General features: G+C 29.8%; 2 protein-coding genes across 2 annotated transcripts; both read right to left on the reverse strand.

The window, feature by feature from the left end:
* Positions 1-6: 6 nt before the first annotated feature.
* LOC108743743 (protein unc-50 homolog) lies at positions 7-1361 on the reverse strand. Its single transcript, XM_018479334.2, has 5 exons — positions 826-1361; positions 705-770; positions 531-651; positions 342-475; positions 7-285 (listed from the first exon to the last, which is right to left on the reverse strand). The coding sequence occupies exons 1-5, from the start codon at positions 1025-1027 to the stop codon at positions 38-40; spliced, it is 771 nt and encodes a 256-aa protein (XP_018334836.1). The 5' UTR covers positions 1028-1361; the 3' UTR covers positions 7-37.
* Positions 1362-2024: 663 nt separating this feature from the next.
* Positions 2025-9604, reverse strand: LOC108743744 (tyrosine-protein phosphatase 99A). The gene is made up of 13 exons (XM_018479335.1): positions 8680-9604; positions 8426-8620; positions 8098-8372; positions 7783-8036; positions 7435-7718; positions 7156-7370; positions 6678-6803; positions 6456-6622; positions 6077-6380; positions 5246-5542; positions 4922-5193; positions 4487-4868; positions 2025-4222 (listed from the first exon to the last, which is right to left on the reverse strand). Exons 1-12 carry the CDS (start codon positions 8864-8866, stop codon positions 4556-4558), a joined length of 2889 nt encoding a protein of 962 aa, XP_018334837.1. The 5' UTR covers positions 8867-9604; the 3' UTR covers positions 2025-4222; positions 4487-4555.
* Between the last annotated feature and the right edge of the window lie 915 nt (positions 9605-10519).

Genomic DNA, 10519 nt, shown 5'->3' on the forward strand with positions numbered 1-10519 from the left:
AGTTCAACAAAAATCCAGTTGTAATAATTATAGATGTTCATGAAGCTATTAGTACTCTATCTCTGTAAAACTGCATCAAAAAGTGAGTAATATTAATACCTCCAATAAGAGTTAAAATATAAAATAACAGCATTAACGGAAGTGGAACCAGTAACAAGTTGGTACGTTGTAGTATTTGTAATGATCCATATCCTAAAAATGTTATATAAATGTAATAACAGACTCCAATTAGCCAGAAAGTGTTTCCAATAAACCTTGAAATGAACCATTCATGGCTTATAAGACCTAAAAATAGTTATTAGTTTGAAAAATGTTTTATTTTTTATATAATTAAACTCCACCATTATAAAAAAATAACTGGCAAAAGTTGAGAATTATTAATGGGGGTAAAAAGGCATTTAAGTGTACATCAAAAGCAAATCCCCATTCTACATCTTGATCTTCATTTACACGAAAATACTTGTTTAAAATATACCTACAATTAAAACAGTCAAATTAACAGACAAAAAATAAAGGTACCATACTCATACCAAAAAATAGTGGCTATTATTAATCCTGCTAATATGCAATCCACAAATATTGCATACAAAAGAAAGTTTACAAATTGCAAAAACGTCAATCTTGAAACAATGGCAAAAACTACAGATGTAACTGCAAAATTGTCCTTATAACATACTTGTGAATAAACTAAGAATGATACATACCGAACAAACACAGAGAAAATAATACTAAAAAGGCTGGATCATCTCTTGCAAACTGTGATTTTGTTTCTAAAATAAGAGCAATTTAATGAATTTGTAATAAGGGCACAAACGGTTTTCATACGTTTTCTGTACTGAAAGTTACGGTACACTTTTTGTGGGGCAACAAATAAATAAATCATTTGCCATAAAGCAAATTCAAAGTCCATTTGATCAAATTTAAACACTCGACGTAAATACTTCCATCGCTTCGTTGCTGCTGAGAAACAGTCCCTTTGAAAATTGGCTGGTAAGGGTAAAGGGGAAGTGCTCCTTGAGAAACTCATTTTTATACAATAACATAACCTGTATTAGGACGTCTTAAAATTTCTTTATTACACAGTTTCGGTTATATGCACAGCACTGTAGATATGGGTACGATTGCACTAGTATTTTGCTCGCATTTATTGCTGCATTTAATTTAGTAAACAACTGCTATTTATTTAAAATTATAAGGTGATTGTCTCCTAAGCCTCTATGATTGGCCCATAGACAAGATTAGCCCTTAGCCTTCTGAAATTCATTAAGCCGTAAACATTGACCCTAACAAACGATTAATATTTGCAAAGTATTTATCTTTATAACTTTATAAAAAATTTTGATTTCTTAATGGAGGGAAATATTTACATATTTGCTCTAGTTACCGAAATTTCTGAAACTTAATTCTTTATACTCTCTTTGGAAATTTAATAATTCTTTATTTTCTGCTTCAAGGATCCCTTTTTAAAAAAAAAATATTTTCACGTAATTTTATTTTCTACTTTTTAGTGCGCCTTAATAAAAAAGCATTTTTTTAAATTTCATTCCATTAATTTTATTTGTGTCTCATTTTTCATAAGAAAATCATAATATATGAATAAACAATGAACCAAAGTTAAATAAATAGCAGAAAACAACGTTTATATTATCNGGGGTAAATCAAAACTATTAACGTAAACAAGAACAAATAATATAAAATTTTAATGTGAAAATTCATTATTTTTTTACCCACTATAAATTACCTCATATACAAACAATATAGTTCATTTTTAAATCTTTCTCTCCTTATTTATTAGAATGAGTAGGTATCAAGCAGTTTGAAAAAATCCTAAAAAGAAACGAGTGCTTGAAAAGTATCCTAAGTTTAAAATTTGAGAAGGGCAAAAGAAAATAACTTCTTTTTTTAAGAATAATTTAATTGGTCCTTTCTGTAAACACTGACGCACTTAAAGATCTATGTTCATATAGATACATGCTTACTTAAATATACACTTTTATAATTGCATTATTCAATGAAAAATTGTAAAAAAAAATAATTAAACGATATATTTAATGACAATACAGAGTTTTTGCTTGTGGGATAACATCTATGCTCAACTTCTGTTATGCAAAATAATTATTTAACATTCATGGCATTATTTGTGATATGATTAGTAAAAATGGAGTCATGCCAGAGTAAAATAGGCGATTTTGCTCTGGGATACCCCGCCACACTATTTTTCAAAACTTGCACTACTCAAATTGATTGGGAAATCTGGTTTTGGAAAATAATATTCATATTTTAAAGCGTACCTTATGTATATTATGAGATCAACTTTTAAATGTTTGAAAAATTTAAAACCCCTTTTGTCTTAGTCGTCTTTCTTTTCAGTTTTTAACCTCTGGCAAAATAATCCTTTTTCACACATCATACCGCAAGTTTATCGAAATACATATAAAACTAAAACACTAAAAACTCGAATCTCCACATAAAACGTTTAGAAATCTAAAGCGTGTTTCAACCCAATGTGTCATCCATGAATAAAAACACCATTTTAAACTATTAAAGAATGATCTGTACTAGAGGTGGGTCACACTTGTTTTGTCTTTGGCATTCACTCTTTGCTGTCCTAATTACATTCACTAATATGATCACCATCAAACTTCATCCTTAGTACAGACCCTTTTTTAATACATGGTTTAATAAGTCCCTAACTGAGGATGACCCCTTTGGATGTTAAAATGCGATATAAATTCCTAAATTTTACGTGAAATTATAGGTTTTTAGTGCTTTACGGAAGTCCTTTTGATTATCTTGAAATGTATCTCTATGTGATTAATTTTCGATGACTTAAAGTTTAGAATATAGCATCTAATATTTAATTTAATACGTTGTGCCTGTTTTTTTTTTCTTATTGTAGAAGTAAAAATATTTATGCGGTTTCGTTATAAAAAAGGAAAATTGTTTTTATGAAGGACGGATAGAGGCCAGGCGAAATTAAAGACTGCTTTATTGTTATAAAAACTTGATTTAAAAATGTGATGTTTCATATATCTAATTTATAGTGAACAATAAATCTATGTGCGAATCTAAACCAGTCTTGGAAAAAGAAAACATGTACGTTGCTTGTCTTGAAATGTTGTCATGTCCTTTACAATCTTATGTAATTGAAATTTAATTTAAAATTGGTACAGGTATACGTTAAGAATTTGTTTTTAAAAAGACCATTATATAAATGCTCTACTTTTCTTTGCTATCACAATTATGCTATACCAACATTTAAATTGATTTGTTTTATGATTAGAATTGTTAGTTATTTTCTATGTATGTAAGGCTACTGCTACTGCTTCTCTACAAAACTTTCAAGTTCGTTTTTATACTAATTATGGGATGGTACAATGTTGCTTTTTTATTATTAAAGTTTCATATCCACATTTCGTATTTAAACTTCAAATTGATACAATTTAAAATATTCTCTTAGTGTTTTCTAAATTTTATATATTTATACAATTTTTTTACTGAATTTAGCATCATTACGTACTATTACTGAAGGAGAACGTTAACCTTAACAATTTTTCTTAAACTCATTGAAGTGCCAATTAAACTTTAAACGAACGAGATAGTTAAATTGTGTTCTTTTCAAATAAATAACAGTTGCCGCAATCGAACTATACTAAAGCTTTATTTCATTTGGCATGCTCACTTATTTAATTCAAGTTTGTTACTTCAATATGAAGTTTAAAGTACGACTCTCGTTTTATTCATTTATTACTACAAAAAAAGTAAAAAACTACTATTTTTAACAATAAAAGCTGCAAATCTTGACTACAACGTAATTTTGTAGAGTAGTAATTAATAAGCGATAAAGCGACTTATTACAAGAAGTTTACAACAGTTCTTTCATTGACTTGGTCAATTTAAAATTTGTTTAACCACAATAACCACATTCTTTGGCATTAAATCAGTAGCGTTAAATTTATTAATATAATTTTTCTCTAATGGCAATTACTATAAAACATTAACATCGAAAATCCCCTTCTTTTTAATGCTCTCTATTTTTTCTTTTTGCTATATTCTTTTCAAATATAATAAGAAAAAATTTCACACTACCTACCTTCTATAATGATATACGGGACAGTTTCATACATAACACGGAAAAGATCGGACTTTACAATTCATACTTCGTTTTTTTTACTTGATTCGCGGGACACCTGTCACTGGTCATTTGAAAGCAATAGAGCTTCTGCAAAAATAGATAAAAAAATATTAAAAAATAAATAAAATGGTACTCTAAGAGTATCTAAATGATTTGAATGAAATAAGAGTGCAGTGTTAAAAAAATCCAATAACATAAAGCCCAACATAAATTGTTAAATAGACAAGAATAAAATAAAAACATAAACCACAACCTTTTACCATATTACCAAGAAAGTAATTGAATTGGAAAGAATTGTTTATAAAAAGAATTTATAAACTGCAACAAATTATGAAGCGTTAGCGTACGTACATGGACAAACACTGATAATCATCGTCAAAGACAACTTTTTAAAGACGTTCCACAGTTGTGCAGTGATTATCAAGCTACAGCTTGATGTGATACACCTGCTTCCATACCTTCAGGTGGTACTCGTACACAGTCCGAAGACGATATCGAACCATTTACAGTACCGTTTGTAAAAGCGTATGATTCTGGGATATTTTCAACCATAGCACATAGAGCCTGAACCGCCAAATGTAATCTTAAATAATCATCAACACTATTCCATATCCCTGGCCGCCAATTGTGATACAATTTAGCATACATATAAACATCTGCATGGTTTTCATAAGCCAATTGTTTCTTTAGAGTAGTTAATGAGCAAAATGTGGCAGCCTCTGTTCCACCAAATCTGCAAATTTAACAAAAAAAGTGAATAAGGAAAAAAATCCAGACCTGACGCACCTATCAATAACAACAATAGGGCCATTTTGATAGTTTGATGGTAATTCTTGAACTAATGTTGGAAGTGTATACATTTCTGCAGGATTTGCACATGCATGTGGCCAATTTAAGGAATGTATCATGCGCACATGAAGTTCATAATCGTCCTGTAAGGATTGTAATGAAAACTCTAAAATTATGTAGTCTGACTGAGCCTCCTGACTGAGCAAATTCACTTTGAAATTTTCTCCCTCTATGCTACCATTCTCAACAGGCCAAAATACTTCATATTCCTTGGAAAAAAATTGTAAAGTAATCTTGTCAAAATTAAATAAATTAAATTACCTCATCAATTATACTTAAAAGAACAAGAATTTGTGCGTTATGGTCCCAAACCATTTGCCAGAAGTCTCTAATAGTTTCTTTGAGAGGATGTTGTGTGATTATGAATTCTTTAAGACTGTGAAATCCTTGAATCCATGACGCATTTATATAATCAGACCCCTCTTCACCAGGTTTTGGGGTAAGATGGACTCGAGAACTTTCAACAGGCACAATACTTTGACACCGATTTTTATTTGCATTCACCGATTTATTTGCTGATACAAGATTAAAGTCTTTACATTGGAAACTTGTTACTAACTGTAAAACAAATATAATTATCATATCATGTATGTAATTCAGAAAAATTAGATGCTGGTGTAGTCTTTTTCTGAGAGTATTCATTTAGAACGACTTTGACTGGCTCCCCATATCGCAAAAGAACAAAAACAATACTTGGTAAAGATGATGTGGTTATTTCAGCCTGTTTATTTTATATCACTAATAATTCGATTATAATATCGGTAACTGGAACAGATTTAGTTTTTATGGTTTAATATGTCAGAAAAAGGCCACTCCACAAAGAGTAGGGTGACAGATCGGTTTTAGAGTTATTATTTTTATTTGCAGCAGTGATTTTCATATGGTGATAAGATAAATCAAGGTAAAATTAAACAACTATATAAATAATTTATAATACGGTAGTTTTTAAAGGATATCTACTTATAAATGGAAGAAGAATCAAAGAAATATTGCAAATCAATTTCGTTTAAAAATTTAAGTTGATCTATAAATTCAAAATGCTTTCTTGTTCAGTATTTTGCAATATACCTAGAATAGGGCACAAACTCATACCTTAAATTGGTAATCCAAAGGTTTCCAGTATTTTTGCTTTGACTCTGTATTTTCTTCCTTCTCATTCTGAATTGCGTTAACATACCTTGCAATTTCCTCTTTTGGTATGTTTGTTTCGCCTGATTGTATCGCTTCTAAAAGGGCATCATGAATAAAAATGTATTGTTCTTCTGTCTGGACAAGAAAGTTTCTTTGAGACCTAATATGCTTAAGGAAACCAAATATGTTAACTTCTCTTCTTTGACGAATTTGTCGAAGCATCGCATCCAATACAATATACGCCCCTGTTCTGCCAACACCGGCACTAATTAAATCAAATTAAATTGCATTAATAAAGTAAAACAATATTGAAAAACAAAGCAATTAAAGAGTCATTTACCTGCAATGAACAACAACCGGTCCTGCATTTGGTAAATTTGCAGAAGCGGATTTTTTAACAAAATGTAAAACGGGTAAAGGATGATCGGGGGTTCCATGATCAGGCCAGTTTGTATAATGGTACTGATAAACCGTTTTTTCTGCAGAAAATAATTTTCTTTTCTTAACCTACAAAGATGGTAATGAATAATTTTTTCAAAGTTCAAACATTTTGTTTGTTTACTTTTAAATGCTTAATTTGTAAAGTTCTAACAGTATATGTTGCCATAACATCTTCTTTTACCAGTTTAACTTGTATAACCCCATATGTGTCTGTTCCTTCTTTTGGCCAGTACATATCACACTTTTTCTATAAAGAATATGTAATATTAATTAAAAGAAAATTAATAGAGCAAGTTGGGAGTTTTAATTTTTAAAACTATTAATAGCATTTTTAGAAAATAAACACAGGCAGTTATTAGAAATTAAATTACGAAATGATTAGGTAGAAGTTAAATTAAATAAGCTATATAAACACTTTTTCAAACGAAAAATTTACCACATGCTCTCTAAGGTGATTTCCAGTGTCCTAACAATAATAAAAAGAGAGTTGTAACAAGCTTAATATATAATTATGGAAAAAGTACATATTTAAAATTTAGTTTTTTATTACTGTAATACATCGAAAAGAATGTAAATAGTAATATGTTAACAAAACTTACCCTGCCACGTTCAACTAAGTTTGTAATCATTACTATGATTGCCACACGCTGTTCCCATATCATTCTCCAAAAACAGTCAAAAGTAGAAGGTAAAGGGCCCTGAGTACCTATATAAGCTTTAGACCACTGAAAACCATCAATATAATTAGCATTTATATAATCAATATTCTTTTTGTGCCCTGGCATTTGTAACAATTGTACACGACTGTGATCATCTACAGTATAAATGAAAAAGAATTAGTTTTCATAATCTGTAAAATATCAAGTAGTTTCACACACATGCAATGATGTTAAGATATCGGTTTTTAGCTCGATTATCTGGATGTTGTGAGTGCTCTGAAGGGTACTGATCTGCTGTACTGTCTGCTTGAATAGCCTCATATTCTCTGCTAAAACCACAGTCCCCATCAGCATGCAATTCTGCAACATGTTTGTTAAATTCAGAAACAGGCACAGGGCCTCTGTGCTCTCCTGAATCAGGAGATACATTCCAATCCAACGAAGCTGTAGGGACTGAGCATGGATGGTCTTCCAAATAACAGTAAGATACATAAAAGTATCGCCTGCAATAAGTCACGTGATTATAAATAAAATAACAAAAATTAACACACAAAGTAGAATATGCACCTCCATAAAATAAATGCTGTAATTGCAAAAAGCAAAGCCATTGTAACACAAATAACACCAGCAATTATTCCAACACTTAAACTGCTAACTGAGCTTTGTAAATATTGTTGTATTTTATCACAGTCTTGTTTCAGCTGAATATATCTTGCTTCAGAAAGAGTCCCATATAAAATTCGCTTTGTATAGTCACTGTATGTGGCAGCACCCACTTGCACTTTGTAAGTTTTGTCAGTGGTTAAATTTTTTATCATGTACTGAAGAATAATGAAAATTACATATCAATTGTAATATATATCTAAAATAATTGTAACTTACAGAAACATCAGAATAATCTTTAGTAGCAGATATTGTAAAGTTGTCAAATGTTATTTTTCCAGACAGATAAATAAAATAATAATCAATATTTTTATAAAATTCTGCTGGTCTTCCCCACTGTATAAATATAGATTCAGGTGATTGACAAGTAAGATTTAGTATGCTTGGAGAACTTGGTCCTGCAATGTCTGTTTTTTTAAAAATAGATGCAGAGGAGTTACCTTCATGTCTCCCAGTAAAAGCTTTAACCCAAATTTCATAATTGGTGTCTGGCCCTTAAAAGATGCTAAATTTTAGTTGTTATAACATACAAAAAATTAATACTTACATAAGTTGGTTAAATTATACTTTAATGTACTATTTTCATAAGTCTTGTAAGTTTGTACATCAGTAAAATTACCATCTCGGTAGTAAATTCTATAACCCTCAATAATTCCATTGGGTTTTTCTGGTTCAGTCCATCCAATAACAATACTGTTGGAAGTTACATTATAAGCTGCCACATTTCGTGGATTAGTTGGTACTGAAAAAACAGTATCAGTTTAATTTATAATTAAAACTTAAAAAATGACTAATTGTTACAGATATCTAAAGAGGTGGGTTCTTCCCTTGTTACAAATGCTTCTGTATCTATATGCTTTTGCCCCCCTATTAAGTAAATAACAATGGGAAACAAATAAATATGAGTATGATCCATTACTATTAAGTTATTTATGTTATTTACTACACGTTTGAAGCTCTTATTAGTCGACTGATGTGAAACGTTCATTAAATAAGAGTATTTTTGGAGTAATATACTCAGCCATCTTATTTTGTTCTTATTTTACAACACACAATTTGTTCGTTTTTAAATAAATTCGCACAAGATTTGCACAAAACTATTTTTAACAAATTTATGTTTATTTATAATGATTATAAACATTTGTCATTCTTTGTTTAACGCGTTGCACCCAGTTGTACCACCGATACAGTTGTCACAATATGAAAGAGAGAGACGGTAAATGTATCAACAACTGACAAAAACAGTGCAGGAGTTATACAGAACTTTTACTGTAGTTAATTCTATTAAACAAATAATTTTAGTTTTATACTTTTTGAAAACGTGTACTGTAATATCTAACAAATATTGAATTACTGTGTAACTGTGTTTAAAAAAGTAGCTAGAATTAATCAATGAAAGCTACAGACTTGTTTACGTCACTGACGCGAAAGCTTGTTCACTAGTTGGACCCATTCAGAACGGTAAGATACATTCACCAGTTGGTATCGTTTAATTTCAGTTGTTTTTGATTTTTACTTGATATATTATATGTGTGATGTTGTTTCATTACAGTTTAAATTAACACAAAAATTATCATTTAAGATGTTAAATTGGTTATTTTAATCCCTACCTATAACTGCTATTGATCTATAATTTTTAAGATTCGCCAGTTTTTTCTTATAGTCTTGTTACTGCAAAGGGTATTTGCGAAAGCAATAAAAATTTGTAAAAATCATCACGCAAAAAACTGTGTATCAATTTATGTTTGTTTTTTTCATTAAATAACATTTGCGAGAGGTCATTTTATCTACATAAAGCATTGTTCTTTTGCTGATTGTATGAAGATTTCAAATGTACAAGATATATTAAAATTAAAGTCGAACTGTCTTGTCAGTCAGGTATATTTGTAGTAAAAATTTACAAAATATGTAATATATTAAAGATATATAGCTGGGTGTACAATATATATATATATAATATAAATATTACATTCTTCCACGTTTTTTGTTTACTTTGTGGCGTGTGTTACCGAGGTGGTAAGCGATTGTTTTTTTTTTTTTTAATTCTTAAATAGTGAGTGGTGTTTTTTATTTATTTTATTGTTTAATTGATACTTCGTGTGACACTCTTAAAGCCTGTTCAGTGGGATGTCCTCGTATACCATCACATCTACAACAATGATAAAAGATAAATTGTAGACTTATCAGAAATAAGTTTTGCATAAGTAAAAAATGAACTCACTTGTATGCTGGTGGTCACTTTAAAGTGCAGATTTTCCGTAATGTGCAAATAACTGAACGACATTTTTAAGGTAGCAAGATTAAATAACAAAGCAAAATATAGTTTCATACAATTTCGTACGTACGCATTCAAAAATATATGAACCTGAAACCGTAAAGCTGCGCTTGTTGATCTAATTTTAAAACGGACAATTTTTTTGATGGTAAAATAAAAGGAAAAACCAACCAGTAATGCTTAATATACCCTGTAAAACCGGGACTTAAAATTAGTAATTATTTTATTTCAAATCGGCAAAGAACAATGCTTCTTGTAGATACACTACCTCTTGTTACTTATTCTGAAAGAATTATTACATTTCTCCTTTGTATGTATGTGTATATTGAAAAGCGTGTAATTCTTTTAATTCAGTATTACCTTTTT

The sequence above is a fragment of the Agrilus planipennis genome, unplaced genomic scaffold (assembly GCF_000699045.2).
Source record: "Agrilus planipennis isolate EAB-ADULT unplaced genomic scaffold, Apla_2.0 scaffold901, whole genome shotgun sequence".
Classification (NCBI taxonomy): Eukaryota; Metazoa; Arthropoda; class Insecta; order Coleoptera; family Buprestidae; genus Agrilus; species Agrilus planipennis.

Excerpts from the sequence above, each read along its gene's own strand:
- LOC108743743 (XM_018479334.2), bottom strand. The coding sequence starts at position 1,027 with ATGAGTTTCTCAAGGAGCACTTCCCCTTTACCCTTACCAGCCAATTTT. Across the intron at positions 771-825 it reads TAACTTTCAGTACAGAAAAC|AAACAAAATCACAGTTTGCA; the intron begins GTATGAAAACCG and ends CTCTTATTTTAG. Across the intron at positions 652-704 it reads ATTTTCTCTGTGTTTGTTCG|TTACATCTGTAGTTTTTGCC; the intron begins GTATGTATCATT and ends ACAATTTTGCAG.
- LOC108743744 (XM_018479335.1), bottom strand. The coding sequence starts at position 8,866 with ATGAACGTTTCACATCAGTCGACTAATAAGAGCTTCAAACGTGTAGTA. Across the intron at positions 7,719-7,782 it reads ACAGCATTTATTTTATGGAG|GCGATACTTTTATGTATCTT; the intron begins GTGCATATTCTA and ends GACTTATTGCAG. Across the intron at positions 4,869-4,921 it reads CCTATTGTTGTTATTGATAG|ATTTGGTGGAACAGAGGCTG; the intron begins GTGCGTCAGGTC and ends TTAAATTTGCAG.